Source organism: Phascolarctos cinereus, unplaced genomic scaffold, assembly GCF_003287225.1.
Source record: "Phascolarctos cinereus isolate Bilbo 61053 unplaced genomic scaffold, phaCin_HiC Scaffold_4;HRSCAF=312, whole genome shotgun sequence".
NCBI classification, from domain to species: Eukaryota; Metazoa; Chordata; class Mammalia; order Diprotodontia; family Phascolarctidae; genus Phascolarctos; species Phascolarctos cinereus.
The window spans coordinates 624,008,682-624,035,898 of record NW_027555847.1 but is presented as its reverse complement, the minus strand read 5'-3'; the positions used below and the strand labels follow the sequence as shown (position 1 = coordinate 624,035,898).

The 27,217-nt window shown below is 40.6% G+C and overlaps 1 protein-coding gene across 8 annotated transcripts in view; it reads left to right on the top strand.

Moving 5' to 3' along the window:
- The window catches only part of MTSS1 (MTSS I-BAR domain containing 1), a 231,729-nt gene that overhangs the window by 200,550 nt on the left and 3,962 nt on the right, over nucleotides 1-27,217 (top strand). For 4 of the 8 annotated variants that reach the window (XM_020964995.2, XM_020964991.2, XM_020964992.2 and 1 more), the window contains 8 exons: nucleotides 6,608-6,765; nucleotides 12,116-12,223; nucleotides 13,604-13,701; nucleotides 17,091-17,301; nucleotides 22,168-22,287; nucleotides 23,233-23,427; nucleotides 24,976-25,140; nucleotides 25,717-25,879. In XM_020964995.2, the coding sequence (XP_020820654.1) occupies nucleotides 6,608-6,765; nucleotides 12,116-12,223; nucleotides 13,604-13,701; nucleotides 17,091-17,301; nucleotides 22,168-22,287; nucleotides 23,233-23,427; nucleotides 24,976-25,140; nucleotides 25,717-25,879 (1,218 nt within the window). The remainder of the gene's footprint in view (nucleotides 1-6,607; nucleotides 6,766-12,115; nucleotides 12,224-13,603; nucleotides 13,702-17,090; nucleotides 17,302-22,167; nucleotides 22,288-23,232; nucleotides 23,428-24,975; nucleotides 25,141-25,716; nucleotides 25,880-27,217) is intronic. The other 4 variants (XM_020964994.2, XM_020964993.2, XM_078153726.1 and 1 more) reach the window with 2 other exon arrangements.

Here is a 27,217-nt window from a genome sequence, read left to right as displayed (position 1 = left end):
GGGTGCATAATAGATTGGAGCCAGGTTGTGAAAGGTTTTAAATGCTGAACAGGAATTCATATCTTATCCCAGAGGCAATAGGGAGATGTTAGAGTTTGTTTTCATGGAGGAATGACATGGTCAGACTGGAGCTTAAGGGGGGGAAAAATCACTTTGGCAGCTATGCAGAGAATGGATGGAGAGTGCAGAGGCTTGAGGCAGGGAGACTCAATTGGGAGGCTGCTGTGGTAATCTAGGTAGGAGTAGTAATGATAGCCTGAACTTAAGTGGTGGCTGTGTGAGCAGACTGATTGCTTGTGTGGAAAGAGGGGGAGTGAGGATGTTGAGCAGAGAGACTGGAAGGGTGGTGGTGCCTTTGCCAGAAATAGTGACATTTGATAGAGGGGTGGATTTGTGGGGCAGGATAATGAGTTCTGTTTTAGACATGGAGTTGGAGACACAAATCTGGCTCCAGCCTGCCTTTCCAAGCTTTATTCCCCTGAACCTAATCTATAGTCCAGCCAGACTGGGCTTCTTAAATGTTCCTCCTCCTGGCCCTTTGTTCTCCTCCCCACCCTTCCCACCCTCTCCCACCCCACAACTTCCCCGCCCCTTCTCCTAGAATTAGACCTTCCCTACCTTTACCTCTTAGAGTCTCTGTCCTCCCTCAATACTCAAAACTTTCTAATTCTCCCAGGTACTATTGCCGCTCCCCGTCCCCCAAATTACCTTGTATTTACTTTGTATACATTTTGCATTCTCTTCTATCCATCATTCAGCATGTATTTCTTAAATGCCTGCTACGTGACTGGCAGCATTCTGGGGGCTGGAGATGTAAAAACAAACAAGCAAAAAAGAAACTCTATGTGTACAAGTTGTATTTAGAGTGTAATAGAATGTAAACCTGACTGTATCACCGTGGTTTGATAAGTGACTGGCCGATATTCAGTGGGCATTTAATAATCACTTGTTGATTTGTTTAGAGTTGGAAGGGATTATCCTGTCCTTTAGGATGAGGATCCTGAATCCTGAAGAGATAAGAGCCCCACAGGTAACAGCAGCAGAAAGCCAGGATAGGAATCCAGGCCTCTGGCTCCAAATTCAGCCCTCTTTCTGCTCCCTCAAGGGGGCCACATTCAGCACTCTAGAACTGGAGTTTTGCCTATAAGAATACACTTCTGGGATTCATTTGTTGGAAAGGTGAGAATGTTCTTCATGCCAAATTTCCCCACAGCATTCATGAGGGAAGGGAGTTCCAGGAGGGAAGTTGTATTTGTCAGCAGGACAAACCGAGGAATGATCTGCCTGACCTAAAAAAAATAGTTGCTTGCGTCCAGGAGCCCAAGGCCAATGTAGCTGTTTCCTAAGCCAGCAGCAGTGATTCCAAATGTCAGAGACAGGTGTCTTATTGGTTTAAGGAAATTATTGACAACATCACATCCAACCAAACGACACCCTTTATCTGGCTGATTTGCCGTAACTTTTTAGAGCTTGGATAAGAGTTTGAATTGCTGCATCGTTGGCACTGGGGATCATTGCATAAGGGTACAGAATTGTGCCATAGAAAAGAACTGATGGTAATTAATGGCATATATGCTGTTCCATGAAATAGGGAAAGTTCTCTTAATGAGTAATCTGCTATTTGGCATATTAAAAGATCAAAAAAATTAGATGAGGGTGGTTCAGGTTGCTGCTTAGACTCTTTTGCTTCTTTATAATAATAAATGAAAGGATTTTTTAAAAAAAATATTGTATTCACATTCCCAGAATCATTTTACCCATTTAACTATAGCCTTCTAACATTTGCTGCTTTCTAGGGGCAGATTTATGATAGGTGCATGTGTTTCTTAAGAACATAGTTGGGGCAGCTATGTGGCTCGATGGATAGAGCTCTGGCCTTGAAGTCTGGAGGACCCGAGTCCAAATCCAGCCTCAGACACTTCACACTTACTAGCTGTGTGACCCTGGTCAAGTCACTTGACCCCAATTGCCTCACCAAAAAACAAAACAAAACGAAAGAACATAGTTGCTCCCCTCTGTGCTTATAGTTCAATGGTAAGGAATAGTTATTGATAATTTAAAATGTTATATCACCTTCAGAAGGCAGCCTTGGCCTTGTTATTCTGGATTTATTTTCTCTGTATGTTGAAAGTCTTTTGCCTCAGAGTGAAATCTGGCTCTGTATTTTATTACGTCCTACAAGTAAAATCAGCAAGCTGGCTCAGGCATGTCTACCAAGCTTCAGATTTCTCAGACAACTCCTTTGATGGCCTTTGACCAACTAACACCTTGCTATTAGGGTTGATGGGCAAAGTAACACATAGTCTTTTCATATGTAAGGTTTTTAGCTTCTGGCAATTTTTTCCCCAGAATTCAGTGCCAATGCAGAAAAACTTTTGCAGATTGCTTTTGTTTTGAAAAATGTACCATCCTTCATGAATAATCTAATTAGAAATAAAGAAAATAGGCACCCGTAGACATTGTTTTTCTGTGTTCTATCCCTAAGGGGAAGGTGGTGTATGCCTTTCCATTTGAGGAGTTACTCTTCTGGTTATCCATCAGAGTTCTGTCAGTACTTTTCTCGCCACCTCCTGGCTTTCTTCAAGCCCCAGCTAAAATCCCACCTTCTACAGGAAGCCTTTCCCAATCCTTTTAAATTCTAGTACTTTTCCTCTGGTGATTATTTCCCATTTGTCCTGCATGGAGCTTGGGAGAGGGAGGGAGAGAGAGAGAGAGAGTGTGTGTTTGCTTGTTGTCTCCCCCATTAGATTGTAAACCCTTCCTTTGAGCCCCTTTGTATCCTCACTGCTTGCTTACTGTTTGTTAACTATTTGCACTTGATAGTATTTTATTTTTCCCAATTACATGTAAAGCTAGTTTTTCAACATTCATTTCTGGAAGATTTTGAGTTCCAAATTTTTCTCCCCCCTCCTTTCCCTCTCCCCTCCCCAAGACAGCAGGCAATCTGATATAGGCTGTACATGTACAATCATGTTAAACATATTTCCACATTAGTCATGTTGTGAAAGAAAAATCAGAACAAAAGGGAAAAACCACGAGAAAGAAAAAACAAAAAACAAAGATGCTTTGATCTGCATTCAGATTCCATAGTTCTTTCTCTGGATGTGGATAGAATTTTCCATCACAAGTCTTTTGGAATTGTCTTGGATTATTGTGTTGCTGAGAAGAGCTAAGTCCATCATAGTTGATCCTTACACAGTGTTTCTGTTACCGTGTACAATATTCTCCTTGTTCTGCTCACTTCACTCAGCATCAGTTCATGTAAGTTTTTCCAGGTTTTTATGAAAATCTGCCTGCTCATCATTTCTTATAGAACAGTAGCATTCAATTACATTCATATACTGCAGCTTGTTCAGCCATTCCCCATTTGATGGGCATCCCCACAATTTCTAATTCTTTGCCACCACAAAAAGAGCTGCTACAAATATTTTTATACATGTGGGTCCTTTTCCATTTGTTATGATCTCTTTGGGATACAGATCTAGTAGTGGTATTGGTGGATCAAAGGGTATGCACAGTTTTATAGCTCTTTGGGCATAATTACAAATTGTTTTCCATAATGATTGGATCAGTTCACAACTCCACCAACAATGCATTAGTATTCCAATTTTCCCACATCTTCTCCAACATTTATCATTTTCCTTTTCTGTCATGTTAGCCAGCCTGATAGGTGTGAAGTGGTACCTCAAAGTTGTTTTAATTTGCATTTCTCTAATCAGTAGTGATTTAGAACATTTTTTCATGTGACTATAGATAGCTTTAATTTCTTCATCTGAAAACTGCCTGTTCATAACCCTTGACCATTTTTGATTGTTAAATATTGACCCAAGTTGGCAACCGAAACACTGGAAAACATCTCAGGGTTCATTCATTGATTGATTCAATAATTTATTAAGTTCCCACTCTGTGTCAGGCACTGTGCATACAAAGATAAAACCAAAGCAGTCTTTGCCTACAAAGAAGGTACATTCTAAGAGGGAGAACATATACACAAATGAGTAAATGCAAAGCTTAAGCAGTTTGGAGTCAAAGACTAGAGACTTCCTTGTCAAGACTTTTTCCATTTTCCTTTCTTTTTCCTTTCTCTTCTGCTCTTCTCTTGCCACTCAGCCTGGAATTCTCTAACTAATTCAGCCTTATATCTTTTAAGGGCACGAATGCTTACAGGATTGGATGGGATTTTGCAGCAATATCATGGATCAAGATTTCACAATTAATTATTTATTAAATTATGCTTCTAAAACTAATTATGTGCAGTTAGACTAATGGGTGTTAAAAACTAGGCTCCTAGCCACAATCAGGTACTGTTTCTGTCACTATATGTGATTGCTCATAATTGTGGATTTAGAAAAGGGACTTGATTAGGCTCCTCTCTACAGGTAGGTCACAATCAAAGCTCAGCAGACACAAGATTTCCTGGTGTACATTTCAAAATGTGCCTAGAAAAGATCCCGTATCATCCTCACGTATGTGTTTGATTGTTTTGCTATAAGTTCTTTCAGCCTGGTCTAAATACTCCCTAGGGGCAGTATGACACATAGTAGGTGGAGAGCTGTTTTCAGAGTCAGGAAGAACTGGGCTCGAGGAGCACCTCTTACACATACTGGCTATGTGTCCCTGGGCAAGTCACCTACCTTCAGCACCCCCAAGCAACCCTCTGAGGCTATACATTTCCAGGAGAGTGTCAGTCTGAATTTGTAAAGGAAATTCCTCACAGGGAGCTCCCCACCCCAATGAAATCATAGGACCAGTCCAAGAATTTTTTTTAAATCCCCTGTTATAGATTAATCATCTCTCTCTCCATTCTTGAGTATTTTGTTCAGATCTGGGTACCACATTATAGGACGGACACAAGTGAACTAGAGAGTGCAAAGGAGAAAAGCCAGGATGGTGAAGGAAATCTGTGTTGTGGGAATTCTCGTTCATGTAGGGGATGATCCAGATAGACTTTGAGGTCCATTCCAACATGTTGATTTTGTGATTCATTAGGGGTAATCTTACAAAAGCCCCTCTGCAAATCATAACCCTCCATGTATGTGAGCAGACTTGGTCTCCAGCCTTCTCTAAATTAAATATTTTGTAGGAAATCTACTTTGCTGGATCAGTGGCATAGATCCTTTCTCACTTTTCCAGAACTACAGGATCACATAGTTGGAAAAGGACCTAAGATGTCATATTTTGTGTAACCTGTACTGAGGCAAGGACCCCCTCCATCTCGAGATGGTCATCTATCCTCCACTTAAAGATTCATTGTGATGGGCAAGTCACTACCTTTTTTGGAGGATCCAGTTCTACTTCGAGAAAGCTAATTATTAGGATTTTTCCCCTTAATCAAGCATGAATCGGCCTCTTCACAGCTTCTACCTGTTTTCTGAATTCTTCCTTTACCCTCAAGGAAAGTTGAACTCTGCCTTCCTGTGGACTAGTGATCCCCCACCTGCTGGTTTTACTTCTGTTCTTTAGGGCCAGATACAATAGATGAGCCCTCTTTCACATGACTTTCTCCACATAAAACTGAGAACCCCAAAATATTCAGACTGCTTCCTATCATTCCTAGGAAAGTTCATTCCTGAACTTTTGTAGCACCTTCTCTGGCCACCTCTGGTCAGTGTGAATGGTTTCTTGTGGTCAAGATGGTTGTTTGGGGGGGCAGCTAGTTGGCGCAGTGGATAGAGCACCGGTCCTGAAGTCAGGAGGACCTGAGTTCAAATCCGGCCTCAGACCAAACACTTGACACTTAACTAGCTGTGTGACCCTGGGCAAGTCACTTAACCCAAATTGCCTAAAATTTAAAAAAAAATAATTTAAAAAAAAGAAAAAGATGGTCGTTTGGGTGAATTACTGTTTTTGTGCATCCTGTGTCCTTAGGCCTCTTCAAGCAGACAGAAGGAAAGGCAAACTGTCCCCACTGTTTTACCTTTTCATTCATTCCCCAGTTTGTGTGTCCTTGGGAAAGGAGTAAAAGTTTGTAGGTGATTTACATGGCTAAGAGTTTAGCAAACATAACCTCAGACTTTGGAGAGATCCTAAAGTTTCTTCCCTATGAAGGGAGTGGAATGTGGGCCTCTTTGTTATTAGGTCTGCTTTATAGAAAACTCATTTCATTCCTCTCCAGAGGGGGATTAAACCAGCCAGCAGTTCACAATGGACTCCCAAGCTGAGATGGCTGAAAATCCCTTTTTGTTGCTGGAGATATTTACTGCTGGTACAACAGAGAATCCTTTGGGTGAGATTGGTGCAGTAGAGCTAGCTTGTATCTGCTTTTGGAAATGTCAACAAAGGCCCTCCTTGTTCATTGAGTGGAGTCCCTTTGGCCATCAGTCTCCTGGAGAGAGCTCATCTGCCAGGTTTCTAGGTCGCAGCGATGAGTTGGCAAAGGATTCTGTTGTGAGGGGAGCTGCAAGAAGGGCCGAGTGAGTTAGCTTCATCTTCCTAAACCTACTTACATGCTTACCTTCAGACACAGGAAATTAGAAGTCTGTCATTCCAGGAAGTGATCTAATGGGGCTAACCTTGATTTAAACACGAACCCAGGGGCTGGAGGGGTTGGAGTGAGAAGCAGTTGTATGAAATTCAACAAAACCTATTTGTGGCTTTCTGTACGCAGGAAGAGGAGATATCCAGCCTCAGTTGGACAGCGCATTGCAAGATGTCAATGACAAATACCTTCTGCTGGAAGAAACTGAAAAACAGGCAGTCAGAAAGGCCCTGATTGAGGAACGTGGCCGATTCTGTGCCTTCATCTCAATGCTACGGCCAGTGATTGTAAGTTGGGCTTAAAGTCCTGGAACGTTTAAATTACCATTGGGTTGAAGGTCTTGCTTTATAAGGAGGGGGTAGTTTGTTGCAGCTTCTAAAAAAAAATTTTGGTGGCTTAGGTCTATGATGTCATTATTGTCAGGAGTTCCCAGTATGGAAGTTACCTCTACCAATGCAGAGCAGCAATTTTTTTTGCCACTTAGCATCTTACAGATAATTATAATAACAATAACAGCAATAAATAATAATAAACATTTATATAACATTTAAAGATTTATAGAACTCTTTATGTATGTTATTTGCTTTGTTCCTTATAATAACCCTGTACATCTTAAAGCAATGGTGTCAAACTCAAATAGAAATGAGGGCCCCTAAACTTTATGTAAGGATCCCTGCAGGCCACATATTGGCTTAGAAAACTACACATGGTTACATGTTTCTTTTTTTAAACAATAACAGTAATAACATTTGTGTAACATCTGCTATGTACCATGCACCGTGCTAAGTGCTTCTTATAATTACTATCTCATTTGGTCCTCACAACAACCCCAGGAGGTAGGTACAATTATTGTCCCCATTTTATAGATGAAGAAACTGAGGCAGACAGGGGTTAAGTGATTTGCCCAAGAATTTCTGAGTTTAAATCCAGCCTCAGACACTTACTAGCTGTGTGAACCTGGGTAAACGGGTTAAGGGACTTGCCTGAGGTCACACAGCTAGTTAGTATCTGAGGCCAGATTTGAATTCAGGTCTTCCTGATTCCAGGCCCAGCATTCTCTCCACTGTGCCACCTAAGAACACATTAAAATCAGATAGGAATTACATTTTATTCAGGTTCAGGCAGCACTCACGAGTGTTGTGGGCCCCATGCAGCCTGTGGGCCCAGCTTTTGACACCTCTAAGAGAGTAACTGGACTTTAAGGGAGAACAAATGACTTGTAAGTCAGGAAGCATTTAGTTAGCACTTACTGTGTGCCAAGCACTATGCTAAACCATGGGCATACAAAGTCCCTGTTTGTAAGAACCTTACTTTCTTATGGAGGAGACAACATGTGAATGCCCAGGTATGTACAAGCTATATAGAGTATGTGTAAGTAATCTGTGGAGGAGTCATTAGCAGCTTGAGCGGGGACCATGGAAGGACCTGCAGAAGGTAAGATGTGAGCTGAATCTTGAAGGGAGGTAGAGATGATGGGGCAGAGAAGTCCAGGCAAGGGGGAGCGGAGTTGGAGATGCAGTCTTGTGTTTGAGAAAGTTCTTGGAGGTAGGTCATAGAGGACAGTAAAATGTAAGAACATTAGAAATGGAAAGATAGGAAGGGGCTAGGTTACAAAGAAATTAGGTGCCAAAAAGATGGCCTCATATTTGATGAGAGATGTAATAGGGGGTTACATAGTCAGCATGGGTCAGAATGGGGGTATGGGAGATAGTTCTCAAAAGGCAAACAGATTCTCCTGTTCCCTCCTGCTTTCTGTCTGAGAAAAATGTCAGTTAATGGTGAACTGCAAGGCACGTGGTGACTCAGGTAAAGTCAATTAAATATTTTCCCCCAGGTCTTTCTTCCTCTCCGCATCTTTCTGCTATACTCCAGCCCCTGTGCCATTTATTAAATGAGTGAAGAAGAGATATATTTTCAATATTACCTCCAGGGCTTAGCACAGTGCCTGGCACATAGTAGGCACTTAATAAATGTTTATGGATTGATTGATTAACTTAGAATCCCAGAATCTCAGAGTTAGTAACAGATCTCAGAGGTCACTGACGTAATTTAGCCCAGCGTAACACAGCAAATCAGAATTGCACATACGTGAATTTTAACCTACTTGTAATCATTACATGCACAGATTATTTGTAAGTGTTTTCATGTGTGAAGACATGGTATTCATACTTGTGATTTTTAATAATTATATGATATTCTATGTTGTGTCTGAGGAAAGCAATTTGTAAATTTTACAGAGCAATAGAAACAGGAGTTTTTACTAACAGTATTACTTAAATATTGTTGTGTATTTGTGTTAATTTTATTTTTCCCTCATAAATATTACTGCTGTCTGGTTTTTTTCCCCCAAATTTAGTCTCCCACCACTCACTCCTAGGATTATTTCTACCCAAGGATGGAATGATGATGATGCAATAATAATAGTAATAAGCTAGCACTTTAAGGTTTACAAAGCACTTTACATGTTAACTCATTTGAATCTTATTTTGATATTGTTTTGTAATAATATAACAATTTTATGTTATATTGACATTTATATAGCACTTTAAGGTTTCCAAAGTGCTTTACATATTAACTCATTTGAATCTTATTTTGATATAATTATTTGGTAATGAAATATGTAACATAATAATTTTATGTTGTATTGACATTTATATAGCACTACATATACATTAGCTCATCTGAGTCTCATAAAAACTCTGAGGTAGGTTTCTTCAGCTATTCTCTTCCTCATTTCACAGATGAAGAAAAGGGCTTAAAGGTCAAGAGACTTACCTTTGGTCACACAAGTGTCCCAGGCGGGATTTGGGCCCAGATTTGCCTGACTCCGAGATCTAGCATCCTGTTTACTAATTACCAAATTGGAGGTCATAAACAATTTGATATCTCCTTTAAAATATTAGCATATTTCTCTGTAGAAAAATTGCATCAATTTATGGAGCCTTCCACAAGAGTGCTATTGGGTTCACTCTTGGAGTTTTTATTTATTTTTGTTAACTCAGCAGACATAGGAAGGCACCCTAAAGATTCTTCTGTGGGGACTTTATAAAGTTATTGGTGAGTCTGCACATCTTTTGTTGTGATGAATTATTCCTTCTCTTGTGTATTCCAACTCCCATGACCACTTATTAATTGAAATCTGAGTGCTGATTTCGCACATATTAATTTCTCCATATTTTTATCATTTGTATGTTAAAAGCATTTATCTCTTTTCTTTTAGTTTATCTTTCGTTACATTTGGTTGTGCAGTTTTAAAAAAATTACATATTTAAAGATGATAATCTTGACCGATAAGAGGTAGCTAAGGTGGTGTAGTGGATAGAGTGTTAGACCTGCAGTCAGGAAGACTTGAGTTCATATTCAGCCTCATATCCTTTCTAGCTGTGTGACCCTGGACAACCCACTTAATCTCTGTCTTCTTCACCTGTAAAATGGAGATAATAATAGTAGCTCCCTCCCGAGATCAGATGAGGTAATATTTGTAAAGCATTTTGTAAACTTTAAAGTTCTATATAAATGCTATCTATTTTTAAAAAATCTTTTATTATTATTATTATTATTTTTATAAAAGCAGCTAGGTGTTGCAATGGATAGGGTCCCCAGCCCAGAATCAGAAAGATTCATCTTTCTGAGTTCAAATCTGGCTTCAGATACTTACTAGTTGTATGACTCTGGGTGAGTCACTTAACCCTGTTTGCCTCAGTTTCTTCGTCTGGAAAATGAGCTGGAGAAGGAAATGGCAAACCACTGCAGTATCTTTGCCAAGAAACCCCAGATTTCGGACATGACTAAAAATGACAATAAATTATTATTGTTATTATAAGCCACTTATATTTTAGTAGTTCGTTAGCATTCTTAGGCTGATTAAACATTAAAACTCCCAAAAGGTTTTCATAGTAAACATAAAGTCTTATACTAAATAATGCCACTTTTGAACTGTCTTCCATGACTATCAAATTTGTTAGCATATAGCCAAGAATAATATTCTTCTCTTCTGCCTTTTTCAAAAAATCTTTTTTTGTGTGTGTACTGTTTGGCTCATTTCTTATTCCTGACTTTATCTCTTCTCCCCCCTCCCCCCTGCCTTAATTCAGCTAATATTTCATCAGTTTTTCTAGCATTTTCCAAAAACACATTTTTAAGAAATCAGTCTGGTCATTTGGTCTATTCTGTTTCAGTTTGTAGTTTTTCCCACCTTTCATTTCTTTGTTTTGATTTGTTACTTTGTTCCCTTTTGTTCAGGTAGAGACTTAATTTGTTGTTTTTCTTTTGCTTTCTTATTAAAATAGGTAGAGAAAGCAGTGAATTTTTTGCAAGTGCTTTTTTTTAGCAGTTTTTTACACATTTAAAATATATTGATTTATATATTTTTGCCATTTTTAACATATTTTATCATTTAATTCTGGATTTCATCCTCAACTCAAGCATCTTATTCAAGACAACCGTATTTAATTTGCTGGTTTTTGGGTAGTCTTCAACTCTGGGAGGGGGAGCAGGGGGTGTGTGTGCTTTTTTTATTCTTATTTTATTGAGCTCTAAGCTGAGAATATGCTATTTTTAGTGCCATTTTGTATTTACTATAAAGACATTTTTGGATCCCAGGGTATAATCAAGTTGGAAGCACTTGAAAAGAAGGTATATGTATTCTGCTGTCCTATCATTGAGTTTTGTTAATTTTAAATTCTACTCTAATTTTAGCATTAATTTCTATATTAACTTCTTGATCTGTCATTCTGATGGCTGAATATAAAGGTCTCAAATGAACATTAATTATAGTCTTGCATTTCTCCCAGTTTTTTTTCTTTTTCATGTTTTGTTGCTGTATTGTTTGGAATAGAAACTCCTTAAAGACAATGGATATGTCATTTTTGTTTTTTTATCTAGCACTGACCACACAGTGCCTAGCACGTGATACTTATTTTTAAAATGTTTGACTAATTGAAGAAGCTATTAATTGATTTTTATTTTTAATTGCCTTTTATCATTATGGACTAACTTAAAAGAATTTCTAAGCTAAAAGGACTTCAGAAACCATCAAATCCTGCCCCTCTCCATTTTAAAGATCAGTAAACTGTTGCCCAGAGTAGTAAAATTACTTGCCCCAAGTTGCCATCCGTGTTACTTTCTGGGCCAAAGTGACCTTCCCTGGCTATCGCTCCCTTATGTGTGCTATATCCCTTATTAAAATATAAGATTCTTGAGAGTGAGGACTGTCTTAACTCTAGTATTTACATCCCTAGCACTTACCATAGAGCTTAGCACAAGGCATATGCTTAATAAATGCCCATTCATTCATTCATTCGTTCCTGAAGCTAGAAAATGGCAGAACTGGGACTTCAGTAGAGATCTCTTAACATCCAATCCCTTGCTCTTTCCACTATAACTCTTGATTAATTTTCTGAATACTTTTTTTTTTGCTATGAAATCTGTTTGTCTATGATCACTAGCTTGATATATGGATGTCTTCCATCCATTTCCCTTAAGAAAATGGTCTTACTGTAACTTAGCAGTGAAATATCATACCCTGTTTGCCTTGATCAGAAAGCAAATTGTATATGAATGGCCTGTGTCCTAATAAGATCTTTGACTCCAAGACAGTAGTGTAAAGTGTGTGGCTTTTTAATTACTTTCCCTCAGGAAGAAGAAATCTCCATGTTAGGGGAAATAACGCATCTACAGACCATATCTGAAGATCTAAAGAGCCTCACCATGGATCCCCACAAGTTACCATCATCTAGTGAACAGGTGAGCATTCATGGAGTAGAAGAAGGCTTATGGGTCAGGCCACACCTGCTCTTTAATGCTATTTTTTTTTTTTTTTTTGGCAAGGCAATCGGGGTTAAATGACTTGCCCATGGTCACAAAGCTAGTGTCAAGTATCTGAGGCCGGATTTGAACTCAGGTTCTCCTGACTCCAGGGCTGGTGCTCTATCCACTGTGCCACCTAGCTGCCCCATTGCTGTTCTTATTTTTAGTAATGTTACTTTGTATGGATTGGTCATTGTACCTGGGCAGCCATTCTTCCTTGAAGAAGGTATATCTTCTTTCCTCTGACAGAACTGAAGTGTAGAGAAATTTTGGGGCTACTTTGAGTCTCCTCTTGGAAACTGGTACTAATTGCCTTAAGTGCAATGAACTGGTACTTAAAAATAGAAATAGATAGTAAGTGGCAGAACTGGGTAGAACCCAGGACCCTTAATGCCTCAAGAGGAGTTTCCACAACAAAATTCCCATGGAACTATCATAAAAGATTCAATTTAGAATCTGCGTTTCCCATCACACTCTGGCCCTTTGTTCATGTGCCAAATATCTATTGCCATAGTATGATGATACAACTCAGAATAGAAGATTGTAGGTATTTTATTTTCCATTCTGTTTAATTTTATTTTCTAGATTACAGATGATGCTGGTTGCCTGATGCTTACAAATTTTTTAAATACCATTTCTACGTCTCAGAAAAGTGTTGGGCACATTTAAGAATTTTCCTATTTAAAGCTTTTTGAAAAAAAGTATTTTTAAGAGTTGGGGCAGAGATGATTTTAATAAAAGGTCCTTATTTGCCTCATTTGTCTTCTTTTAAAAAAAAGTTTATAATAAAATCAGAACATGCACATGAAGTCTGCAGCTTTCTACTTTTTTCAGTGCTGAAATGAATGTTTTGACTGCATGTGAAGTTTGAAATTTTCTTTCTTTTGTGAAAAGCATACGTGAGCCATTTAATTTGAATTGTTACTATCCAAGAGCAAATCTTGAAACAGAGTTAAGACACATGGAGACTCTCTGAGGCAACCTCAAATGACTTGGGGGTAAGGGGTGACAAAGTGATTTTTCTCTACCTTTTGTGAACCCTTCTGAGTTTTTAACCTCCATCACTGTACATGTGTATTTTCATATTGCTTGGGTTTTCTCCCATTAATTTTTAACTTTTTTTTAGCAAGAGATGATGACAGTAACCACTTTTGTAATGCATTAGAAAAGGAAAAAGAAAACTACAACAAAAATTTTTTTTCCTGGTGAAAACCTGTTTTTGATGTGTCTTTAAATTGGACAGATTAATTATTTAATTGGCAGTTAAAAAAATCTAGCTCTAGCTTACGAAATGAATTTTTTTGTTTGTTTTATTAGGTAATCCTAGATTTGAAAGGTTCTGATTACAGTTGGTCATATCAGACTCCTCCATCTTCTCCCAGTACAACCATGTCCAGAAAATCAAGTGTTTGCAGGTAAGTGAACTTGGGAAATTTATTTCTAAGGAAGATTGGCTTTGGTTTTCCAAGTGCAAATAAGTAGACCCGATTCTTGGTATCTCTGAATAAATTTGAACTTGTACCTTAAAGACTTCTATAAAGATTTTCTATTATCAGTCTTCTTTATCATTGATTTATTGTCGATCCAAGAAAAGACTCCATTAACCCTTAAATTATCTGGCAGTAGACTCTTAGATTGGCCAGTAAAAGTTGTTTGTTTGTTACGTTATTAGAATGAATTATTACTTTTGTGTTACTTGTATCCAAGTTGCTATTCTAGATGATAAAATAAAGAGATAAGTTATTTATTGGTTGATTTTACTATAACCTGGCAGGTAGGAAAAGTTAAAAGAACATATCCTTTATCTCCCTCACTTATTTAGCTCAGAGAATCACAATCTAAATAGAGTTCTGCTTTGTGCTGACTACATTTGCTGGAATAGCTGATGTCTTCAAAAATATTTTCTTCCAGCGGAATGGCTTATTAGCATGCCATCCCCCTGCCTAATTTTTCTGCCTTCCTTGTGAGGAAGGCTACGTCATTGGATGTCATTTTGTTCCGGCTTTTAAAAAATCTCACTGTACACTTACACTTTCTGTGTGTGCTCTCTGCTCTGCTGAGCTGAGTGAACTTTTAGCCCCTGTGAGTGGTTACTTCTAAGAGCTAGACAGCTGCCAATCCAGTATATGGTTGGATATTCCTGTATTCATGTATGGGGTTTTTTTTTCTTCCAAAAAACAAGTTCCACAGAATGAGGTCATAATATGAGAGAGCATAGATTTAGAGCTAGTAGAGGCATTTATCTATTCATTTTACAGAAGAGGAAATTGGATTCTTGCCCAAGGTAACAAAACAGCCTGATCTGAGGATTTGAACTCAGGTCCTCTGACTCCAAATTCAGGACTATTTCCATTATATCTAAGTGAAGTTTGCATCATTGGAGTCGGATCACAGGGCCACCAAATTGTGTATTAACACATACAGATGTGAAGATACAACATCCTGAAATAATACTAAAGGAGGCAGCTTGTATCTTATGGTAACATAAGGAACACAGTAGTGTTCTTGCTCAGTAGACAAGTAGGCGCAGGATGACCATTTCTCAGGTGTATTATAGATGGGATTCTGTGTGGCCACTGAATTGTTTTTTGCTTTTTGAGTGGTTATTTTTTGACAAGTCAGAAATGTTCATCAATAAAGGAGGAAGAAAAAGCCACAAGCCAAAAATGCTAAGTTTTTAAGTGAATACTTGGTTTTTTCCTCCCTGAGTGTTTGATATGAATAGAAAATCATACTGCAAATCCTGAATCAGCTGTGTCCTGGGGAGAGATTGCTGGGAGTATGTTATTTTCATTGTCTAAATGCCCTCTTTTGGTTGATTGGAAGGAAATGTAGAATCATGCTAATGACCCCCTCCGACGGCAGTTAGCTTTACATCCACCAATGTCCGTTTCCACTGCCATGTTATAACCCACTACTCAAGTGTAGTGGCATCATGGCATTTCTGAGCTATTTAAGTTAATTGTCAGAAAATTCATAATGCAAATTCTGTTTGAAGACAGGAGTGAAAGACATCTCTAAAGGCCTCAGAGTTTCTCTTTTCTTAAAGCCTTTCTTCCTCTCACAGCTGGCATTCCTTTGGCAACAGTGTCCTTTTGAAATTTTGGACTGTGTTGAGATTTATTTTTCCCTAGACTGAAGTTTCCCCCCTAGCATATCAGATGTTCTCTACATGTGTCCCAGTGAAAGACTGGATGCCCACTGATTGTTGCAGCAGAGAGAAAGGACGCTGTAAATTTGTGTATCTGGGGCTTCCATGTCTATTCCTAAAGCTCATTGTGTTGGGGAGCCCCGTTAGCGCTTAGGAAACAAAATCTGTCTGGAGTTCACAAACCTTGCATTTTGTACCAGGAAGCCGGGCTCCACAAATGTTTTCACACAGGTTTATCTCTGTATTTTCTCCTGCCTTAGAGAAAGCAATTTTACAACAGTACTTTATACTACTGTCTTGGGGTTGAAAGTTTTATTTAGGATATAGACGACTAGACATGCCTTTCTTGGCTTTTTTGTAATCCAGTTTGGGATTGATACTGCTTCATCCAAAATGGTACAAAAACTTTTTCCCCCTATGGGAATGGATAGGGTCTAGGGACTGGACCTTTAATTTCATCAGTACAAGGAACTACATGAAAGGGCCCTCTACCAGTGCGAGTCAGCACATTTTTTTCCCCATTTGTGGTTTTAGAGAGCCCTTAGAGTAGCTGAGAAGATAAGTACATTGTCTGAGCTCACATAGCCAGTCCGTGTCAAAATTGAACCCAGGTCTCCTAGGGTCCAGGGCCAACACTCTATCTACTCTGCTTGTTTTTGGGAAATTGCTGGGAAGATTACTTGTCATGGCTTTCATAGCCAAAAGCACCCCAAGTCTTCATTGCTGGTGAGGACAAAAGCCTCAGTTAAACAGAGAGCTTCGAGATCAGACATGTAGACACAAGCACAATTAATTGGCAAACAGTTTATCCTTCCCTTGTGTAGGGAAGCCTGCATTTTACCACAAGGTAATTGACACTCTTCTGGTACCTTCCAACAAACACAGGTCAGGTTGTTGTCAGTGTGGCTTTGTGGAGTCTGTCCCCACAGCAGGACTTCTGCAGTTAGACGGGTACAGTAATTTTCTGCCCCACTGACTTCTAAACCTGGTGCTTCAGCAGTATTCTGTCCCCTTAATGAGACTGCAGTGAAGGGTTCTTTTTCTTGACCTAGGAATCCCTTTGCCTGATGAGAGAACTAAGGAGATGAATCCTGTTTTCTCCTGCCCCTTCACACATCAATGCCATTTATCCTTCCTGACAGGATAGGCTAGCAGGGGCGAGGAACCTGCTGCCTGGAGGCCACATGTGGCCTTCTAGGTCCTTGGGTGCGGCCTTTTGACTGAGTCCAAGTTTTAAAGAACAAACCCTTTTATTAAGGGGATTTGTTTTGTGAAATTTGGATTCAGTCAAAGGGCCATATTTGAGGTCCTAGAGGGCCACATGTGGCTTTGAGCCTGCAGGTTCCCCACCCCTGGCTAGGGTTTAAAGACTGGACCTGTGATTTCATTGATACAGGAAACTGAGGGGTGAGTAAATTGTCTTCGACTTGTAACCTTAGAGGCCCAGGGTCACGTAGCTGGTGTACGTCAGAGACAAGACTTAAATGTCATTCTTCAGGCTCCAAGACCCACTCTTTGGCCACAATGCCAGGACACATCTTGTCTCCTTATCCTAACAGGATGACTTTCTGTAGTTATTTTTGAACTTGGTTTTGTGGCTTTCCTCCCTTTCCCGGGTTCTGACCTCTCTCCCTCTCATTGTGTCCCCCACAGCAGCCTGAACAGTGTTAACAGCAGTGACTCCCGCTCGAGTGGCTCACACTCTCATTCCCCCAGTTCACATTACCGCTACAGAAGCTCCAACCTGCCCCAGCAGGCTCCCATGAGGCTGTCAAGCGTCTCCTCTCATGACTCGGGTTTCATATCCCAGGATGCCTTCCAGTCCAAATCACCATCCCCAATGCCACCGGAAACTCCCAACCAGGTAAGGTTGTCCACACCTCCCACAGGGTCGGGGGCAGAACTGACACACATACATGCATCCTGGCCTGCTCATTCCTGGGACCCAAGGTTGTACCCTGTTTCATGCCATAGTAGAAATATTTTATCATTAGGAAACTTCTTCTTTGTCTTCAAGTTGAAAGAAATGTTTTGTTCCCTGAAAGAGTTTTAAAAAAAGATAGAATTTACACCCACCTTTCCTGAGGGTAACTGAATAGATTTTTCCAACTGATGGCAGAAACGCTCCATTGTAGGCAGCTAGAAATGAACCAGTCTCTGGCAGGCTCATAGATATGGGTATTCCTTGAGGTGATGATTGAATTATGCACGCCATGCGTTCCCACATTTGGTATAAACCACTGAGAGGGTGTATCTCTTCATGTAGCTTCTTCCTTCTCCACTTCACCTGGTACGTATGGAGCTTTGCCCATTCCAGGAGTCCTTAAGGTATGCACAGTACTCTCATCACATAGAAGAATATGAAATTCTTGCCTTTGGTGCTGTTAACTCTTCAGTGGATCATCGGCACTTGATTCTGAGAGAAGTTGACCCAAGTGTGCTTGCACAGCAGTTGGATTAGGAGACATTGTGCTCATCTGAACACATTCATTTCCATTGAAGCCAACAGGGATATGGTGACTGCGTTTGTACTGGTCTCCAGTGCACGACTGGTACATCCGCTGCTGCTCTTACATCACCCTTTTCCCTCCCTGAGAAGTGATAAATTTGCTTCTTGCCCAGCACTTAGCAACACGTGGTCAAACAGTAGAACTCAGGTTCATGACATTTTCTACTCTGTATTATATCATCTGCTCAGACACAGGTTACCGTCTAAGTCTGACCATTCAGGGCCCAAAGATTTCACATGATTTCATGAGTTTTCTTATTCGGGCTCTCACATCCTCATCTCCCTGGTACATAGAGTTCCTTATGTCCTGAAGGGAGATAAGAGGTGCTCTCCATAGAGTCTCAGCCCTCACAGATCATTTAATCATCCTCTCAGCTCTATAACATCCCCCCAAAATGGCCATCCAGGCTTTGTTTAAATATTTCCTTTAATAGAGAACTTACCACTTAATAAGGCATCCTGTTATATTTTCTAATAGTAAGAAAAGTTGCCTCCTTATACTGAACTGAAAACCTCCCTCCCTGTGATTTCCATCCATTGCTACTAGTTCTCCCTTCTTCAGCCCCCTAGACTAAGTCCTTCTTTAAAACATGTTGAGTTGTAAGTGAAGAATACAGGAACTTGAAAGAGCTTTACACCCCTGAATATGCACCTCACCCCCATTTTTTTTGTGCCTGAACCTAAATGCTTAGCTATCCATGTGATGGCATTTTTCTCTAGTTATGCTTGGTGATGGTACTAACTCTTTCCATTCTCAGAGGATGGAGAGTTACCTTCAAGGCAAGAATTGGAGAGTCAAAATCTCTAGAGTTTTATCTTCCTTTTTGTCCTGGGAGAGAATGTTTGCTGGCGCTCTTTGGGCTTTTTTATTCCTCCAGCGTCCTGCTTTCTCCTTCCTTTCTGTGCAGCAAGGAGCAACATGCATGTCACGCAGGCAGAAAATCTGCTGGGCTAGAATGATGGAGGGATTCTTGTTTTTCAAGAGGCTGCTCTGCTGTGCAGTGTAATTTGATGTTTGTTTTTAATCAGTCGACATAATTTTGTTTATAGCATTGTGTAGCAGAGCTTGAGCAAAATATACGCACAAACACCCACGCTTACCTTGCCGTGAGTGTTGCCTTTAAGGACTAACAAATTGAAACAGAACGTCATGGCTTCTAATATCAATGTTTAGAGACTCGGTAAAGAGAACCCTTTTGGGAAGAATCGAAGGAAACTTAAAAGCTGAGTATCTGAGATAAATCCTGTTAGTGACACTAGGTTCGTTTTCAAATCACTGAGTCAACAAGAATTTATTGAGGATCAAGAATTTTTAAAAAGAATTTATTAATACCTGCTTAGCACTGAAGATGTACAGAAAGGCAGGGTGCCCTCGAGGACCTCACATTTTAGTGGGGCGAGGGGAGTGTGGACAACATGTAAATAATAGCCTTCACCCAAAGCAGATAGAGAACAAATGGAAAGTAATCTCAGAGGGGAAGGGTACAGGGAAGGGATATGATTTGCCTAAGGTCACAACAGCTAATGAATGGCAGAGCTGAAACTATTTACCCAGTTTTTCAAATGTAATAATGCTCTTTCCCCCAAGCTGCCTCTCCCATACCACTCAGCTCTCAGCATCAAGCTTCTCCATAAGGTCTCCTTGGCAGTTTGATCCATCTGGTTCCTAAGTATGCCACCCTTCTCTTTTTAAGCCCTCATGCCTTATCTCCTTGTCCTTGATTTCAGTGGTTGGCAGCTCTTTGGCCCTGCTGCTATTTCATGCCTTACAAACAGGTGGATTTCAGCAGTGACAGATAGGACCTTATAAGTCATCTACTAAGTATCATAGGCCGTTGGTGTTTTCCACTGAAATATGTATAGATTGTTGGTGTAAAAAATGTTGAGATTGCTACATATTGCCACATTTTTCTCCTTCGTGTGGCATTGTCTTAATTGGACATTTCTCTTAAAATTCTTTGATTTCTCTGTCTCCTCCCCACCCTTCGTCCTCTCCCCCTACACTTCCATCCTCCCACCCAAGAGAGACCTGAGCCTAAGAATGGAGCACATGTTCTCTGATAACAATATAACTATTTAAAGTCCGCACTTGTCAAAAACAGGTCAGGATGGTTATTGGTTTTGGGCTTTTTTTAAGAAATAGTAGAAATAAGATGGATAAAAATACCTCATGCTTACTGAACCTAGAGTTTTAGAATTGCTTACAAATTATTTTTCCAGTAAAATTTATCTAAAGCAGAGGGACAGAAACCAATAATAATAATAGTAACTTTGATTCATGAAGTGCATTATGATTTACAGACTTTCAACAGCCTTGTGAAATAGTTGTCATTTTATGGAGGAGGTCACACAGTTTGTATGTGACGGAATAGCAGGTCTCCTGACTCTCTAAGTAAAGTGACTTGTATTGGTTTTTGTCCCCTTAAAAAGTATCAAGGCAGACACAAGACTAACCCACCAGCCATTCGCATGTGATCTTTTGTAAAGGAAAGCCACAGAGCTTCATGGAACTTCTTATATATTTTAGTTTCCACTGAGTTAAACATATGGTAGAAGAAAACAAAACTTTTCACCTCCTCAGGAGCCTGCCCATCTCCTAAGATTGTAAGAATAAGTGGAAATAGCAATTTGATCTTTCACATCACTCACTAGGGTTTCAGTTCCTAGGATAATAGAGATAATCCACTGGATTGGGATGAGCCTTCCTCATTTTAGTAAATTAGGGAGGGCCTAAGGAAAGCAGAAAAGAATAGAAAATGCACTTTAAAAATAGTACCTGTGACAGCCCCACGACCAGTTTATCTTCAGAGGAGGTCAGGAATAGATGGAGGAGACATAAAAGCTGCTGATGAAACCACACTTGAATCCTTCAGATAGTGGTGCGACGGAGTGAGTATAGAAGCCTGGGTTGGCAGAAATTAGACTAGTAGACAATGGAGGTTCCTGAGTGGCAGGAAGATTTTAAATGAAGCAAGTCAGGTCCCCATTCTTAAAAGTCTGGCTTCTCCCCGAGTGAGTCATCTTTCCTGCCTGTGGTCCATGTAATGGGGTTACCATTGCAGCATTAGAGAAGACCCCAGAAATCATCTGCCTTGAGGGTTCTTAACCTTTTTCCACCATGGATTCCCTTTGATAGCCTGGTGAGTCTTGTGTTGCCTTCTCAGAATGTGTTTAAACATTTTTGTTTAAAAAATGAAACACATAGGATTGCCAAGGAGGTCAGTTGTATTGAAATAACACTTATCAAAATATTTTTAAAAAAATAAACGAGTTCATGAACCATAGGTTAAAAATACTGATCTATGTTGATAAATCAAAATAAATTAATTTAAAAAAAGAAAAGAAAAAAGAAAAGAAAAAGTAAAAAAAAAACTGATCTAGTCCAAGCCTTTTGGTTTACATAAGAAACTGAGATGAGAGAGATTAAGGTCACATAGCTAATAAGTTGGGATGTGAACTGAGTTCCCCTGGATCCAGATTCACTCTCCTTTCTATTATATATACTACAACCCTCCCCAGGCATGCGCAATGCATGTGATTTGGGGAGATGAGTGGCCAGATTAGAGAAATATTCTCCCCAAGTGCAGATGGAGTTCCAAAAGCCCATGTGTGCATGCATGTTGACCTGAGGGAACACCCATTTCTTGGTGCCCCTTAAAACATTACTAGGGAATGAATGAAAACTAAGGATAGCTAGCTATAAAAGCTGTAAGCTAGTTTCAGCTAACCTGAGTAGGTAGTGATAGCCAGCTGCTGGCTAAAGGTAGAAAGAGGTAAAGAACGCCCATGGGGTTAAAAAGCAAAGCAGATGCGTAGGTCCAGGGTCTTTATCGCCTTGGAGAAGCTCCTGTATGATGTTGCCCATTTGGTTAGATTTAACATGACAACTCAAATCCTGTCCAGGAAAGGCTGGTAGGACTAGACTTCCTGTCTCTTGCCTGCCTCTTAAAAGTGACTGAATATTACAGATAGCTTGAAAGCCATGTACAGTGATACAAAGAAAAAAAAATCCCTAATCCTCTGCTTCTCTTATCCTTCCTCTTTTCCTGTGTGTACTTGTGTGTTGTGTGTCTGTCTGTCTCGTCTGTCTCTATGCGTGCTTTTTTAAAAAAAATCCTTTTTTGGTGGCTGATGGCCTTTTCTCTGTGTGTTTTGGGTCTGTGTTTTGGATTCTTGTGTTTTCTTTTCTGCTGTGCTGCCGTGGCGCTGACAATGCTACAGAATTCGTCCAGCTCGGCCTCTTCAGAAGCTTCAGAAACCTGCCAATCAGTGAGCGAGTGCAGTTCCCCCACCTCAGTCAGCTCAGGCTCCACCATGGGGGCTTGGGCTTCCACAGAGAAGGTGAAAAATATTTGTATCAGAGAACTAACCAGCCCTCCCTGCCTCCCGTTCTCTGCCTCTGCTAGCTAGCTTCCTGGCAAAATCCAGGTGAACCCGAAAAAATAAACAAAGACGTTAAACAAGGTCTATTAAAAACAAACATACAAGCTTCTTTTTTTTTAGAGAACATACCTACCTCCACAAGTTCACTCTCAGAAACTCAGGTTTTCGGAAACTAGATAGTGAAGTCATTTTGGATGAAAGAGGAAGAAGGGAGGTAGGGAGAGGATTGAGATTAAGAGGTATTTGTGAAGGCTTGAACTCAGAACACCAGAAATTTAGTGGCTTTTTCAAAAATCCCATCACCTCCTACCCCACCTACTTTCCAGGTGTCCATCCTTATCGCAGCCTTGTTTGAACGTGTTGTTTCAAACACATCAGGCTGTATGTTTTTGCGCTATTTAATTTTCTGTTCAACTTTTTTTTTCAGTCTCAGATTTGCTGTGAAAAAAATACATCTTTGGAAAGTTAGTTGGATTGAACAGACTTATTTAATGCCATTTTAAAATGATTAAAATTGCATATGACATGACCAAATTAGTGTTCCCATGAAATTTTATTCTTTTTGCCTAATGGACGTATTGAGATCATCATAGAGATTGAGAGAAATGGTCTACTAATCAGTTTCTAAATCATTCCAAGATATAGTTGAAGTCTATCTAAAGTAAATACTTATTTTGGGATCAGACAGCATCGGTCTGTTTTCTCCCCCTGCTTCCTTTTTGCCTCATTCATTGATTGTCCAAGGGCAGCAAATCTCCATGATTCTGTTTTTTTTAATATCCAGGTTGCCCTCCCCCCATGCATAGAATACATCAATGCCATCTCGTATTTCCACATACATCTTGTTATATTAATTTTTCCCTCTTTTGTTTGTTTTTTTTTGTTTGTTTGTTTTGTTTCCAGTTGTCTAACGGGTTTTATCACTGTAGTTTACCAAGTGAGCCCCATGTAGCATCAGTGGGTGCAGGTCTTTATCCTCATTGCCTGCCTGCCTCCCGTCTGTGCCCTCGGGCGACCTCTGCCCTCCTTCCAGACTACGTTCATTATTACACCATTGGGCCGGGCATGTTACCGTCATCTAAGATCCCTAGCTGGAAGGTTTGTGTTTCATGCTCTTCCCCCTCTCCCTCCCCTTCATTCTCTCATTGCTGTGGTTGCCCTTCTCCTGACTTGCGGCAGTCGCCTCTCCCATTCTGTTTGGTCCTCCCAAACATCTTGCTGGGTACTGCGTCCTCCCTGTTAGGGTTTGTGGGCTTGGGTGCCGGGGAGGCGGGGAGGGAAAGGTTGGCAGCTCAGAGATAGAAACCCCCGTGTGGAGCTGAGGCTCAGGGGCTGCCTCTTAGCGGACTACTTGAATTTCCCTGCTTCAAGATTAATCACAAGGTGTGGAATTCCAGTGAGCTCAGAGTAAAAGCAGTTGACAAGTGGAGAGAGGCTTAGTTCTCTAATGAGATTGGGAGGTCCTAGAGAATTCACTGTGTCATTCCCCCTGCCCCTAGGGATATCACTCCGCTTGCAACATCTTTATGAGGATAAGTAATAATCTGTGGTTTAGAAAGTGTCATAGGTTATCTTTAGGGTACTAAGACTTCATCCTGGACAGGAAGCATCTATGCTCTTTAAATGTACCTGCAGGATTCTGTCTCTAAGGCCTGATTTGCTCACTTTCCCACCCCTTTCTCATCTATGAACTTAGAGCACTCAGTGCCCCTCTCCTGAAAATTGATGATGAGACAGGGACAGTGGTTGGTGCATTTGTTTAAAAAAAAAAAAAAAGGACAACCCCCCCCAAAAAAAACCCCAAAACAAACAATTCTGATGGCTAGCTTACTAATAAAGACTCAACCTGGATTCTAATTTGAAATGGAGGCTTCAGAAGAGAAGTCCTGATAGAGGCAGTATCTTGGCAAGTGCAGGCTTTGAACGCAGAACCTGCCAGTGTGACGGCATATCTGATGAAGATATGTTGTGCGTACCTGGTCCTTAAGTGGCCAGCATACAGTTATTTTACAGCTGTAATCAGATTTCACTGATGTGGCTCTGGGATTTATAAGATATCTGCCTAAGACTGGCCAAAAGTCTTGAATTAGCAAAATGTTAAAACCTTGAGAAAATTACCTAGAAGGGTCCTCTGAGCTATTGGATCTGAAACATTGGGTTTTAACATTTTCTCAGGAATTAGGTTAAAGGCCTTTGAGGGATGGATGATGGAGTGGTGGTGGTGGTGGTGGTAGTAGGTAGTAGTAGTAGTAGTAGTAGTAGTAGTAGTAGTAGTAGTAGTAGTAGTAGTAATAGTAGTTGTAGCAGCAGTAGCAGTGGCATTAGTATTTATATAGCACTTGGAGACTGCAAAGGCAAAGTCCTTTTACAAATATTATCATGTTATCCTCACAACAACCCTGGGAGGGAGATGTTATTATAAAATATAACCCCCATTTTACAGATAAGGAAACGGAGGTAGACGAGTTTAAGTGACTTGCCCCTGAGTCATGTTGTCTTGACCTCCTTCCACAGAGTGACTTTGACTGATTTGGTTGCTATTTCCCAAAGACTCTATTACGAGGTTTGGCTGTGGACCCCCATAAAATAAAGCAGTTAGGGTGGCTCCCCAGCTAACCAGCTTCTCACAGCGTCTGTTTTGTGTAGGACTGGGCTAAGCCGGGCCCATACGACCAGCCTGTGGCAAATACGTTACAGCGCCGCAAGGAAAAGCGTGAGCCCGACTCCAGTGGAGGAGCTCCTGGCGTTCCACCTGCACCTGCCGAGGAGGCCCAGAGGCCTCGCAGTATGACCGTTTCAGCTGCCACCAGGGTGATGCTCTATTTCTCAGTTGCAGGTTGAACATAGGAGGAACCCGTCTGTTGCCCCATCCCCTGGCCCTGGGGGACGAAAGTTCACTTCACCCTCACGGCCCTGTCACTCAGAGCAAGGGCCAGGGGCAGAAGGAATGCACTCACCCACTTTTGTTGCAGAGTTAGCACCCAAGTTAGCGACCAAGAGGCGGGTCACTGAGGTAGCCACAAGGAGCTTAGCTTCAGTCCTGGGTCAGTGTTTTTGAGGCTGGTCCCTGAAGTCCTGTTTGGGAAGGGGCGGGAGGCACCCTTGCTTTTAGCCTCCGAAACGATCATTTGATCATTCTTCCACCTCTAGCAATTGGAATCTCAAATTTTGTTTGCAGTTTTGCCTTAAAAAATTCCGCAGAAATCCTTACAAGAAGAGCATTCCATTCCCAACCTCTCCCCAGGGTGGATGTGAGGGTTAGGCCCAGAGGTAGGGCCTCTGTGCCCACCTGACCTCAGTGATTTGATTTCATTGCCATGGTGGGTGTGTGTGTGTGTGTACACGTATGTGTCTATGTGTGTGTCTATCTGTCTCTCCTGCCTGCAGCCTGGAGAAGAGATGGAGGCTTGTGAGGAGCTCGCCCTGGCCCTTGCCCGGGGCTTGCAGCTGGACCCCCAGAGGAGCAGCCGAGATTCCCTGCAGTGCTCCAGCGGGTACAGTACCCAAACAACCACCCCATGCTGTTCGGAGGACACGATACCTTCACAAGGTATGAAGGCAGGCCAGGGCTCCCCCACCCCCACCCCCAACGCTCAAATTTACCTCTCTGTAGTTTCTCCCCATTACTTCTGGTTTTGCCCTCCAAGGCCAAAGAACGCGAGTCTAATCACTCTTCCAAATGAGTTCTTCAAATACTTAATGAAAGATGTCATGTTTCTCTTCTCCAGGCTATTTTACATAACTAATAACTCACTTTTATAGAGTACTTTACATATATTATCTCATTTGAATCTCACAACAACCCTGTGTGAAATAGGTACTACTGGTATTTTTGTCTCCAAAGATAAAAAGAGATATGAAATGACTTGTCCAGGGTCACATAGGTAACAAGTATCAAAGACAAAATTTGAACCCAAGTCTCCCTCATTGTTAAGTCTGACATTCTGTCCACTGAAAAATTTTATCTCCCTTGTTAAATATTATCTCTGCAGAAAAACAGAAACAGTTTACCTCCATATCCTCACTAATATAGGCTTTCATAATTTTTGGTATTATGGAAATTTCCCTTTCCTTTTAGCACCTTTTAATAACTTGATAGCCACATTCAATTGCATTTTTTTTTTCTGGTCTCAAACAGCATCTTTAGATCCACACCCTATTTCCTTTCCTCTTTAAGCTACCTCTTACTTACACATTTTTCTTTATCAATTTGCTTAATGTACCAATTACTAGCAACTACTTTCTCCTTGAGTATCCCTCTTTAGGTCCCTACTCCTCCTTTACCCTTCTGCTCCTTCCTTTTCCTTACACTTCTCATAGCAGCTAGACACGGAATCTTGATCTGGAGATTATTCTCCTTCAGATTTCCCCCAAATTTTTCCTCCCCAAATTCAGTCTCTCTTTGCCTCTAAATCACCTTCACAGTTTCTTTCTTATCTGAAATCACCTACAGGTTCTTCTTTTGCCTTTTCCTCTTTTTCCTCGGTAATAGGAGTAGGAAGAGTCCCTTTTATTTGAGATGAAAGGAAAACTAAATTGCCAGCCCACAGATAAACTGGGGAAGGCCTTAGAGATTATAATTAGGATTGCCAGATGGCCTCCGTTTGCAAGATTAATATGGATTTCAGCATCTTGTCTCATTCTTAGCTGTTGGGCTATGGGATGTCTTGAATTTGAGCCGGGATTGATATTGTTTGTGGTAAACTGTTAACCACCAATTCCCTCCCTCTTCCTCAACCTCCTTTGTGCCAACCATAATGTCAGTGACAGTGGACTTTAGAGAGTAGTATACATTATCTTCAGTATGTCACTGAAAAATACTTAATTATTAGCCTATCTCTGCTGTTGCCACCATGATGTTACACCTGATGACAGTGAGGAGTCATTA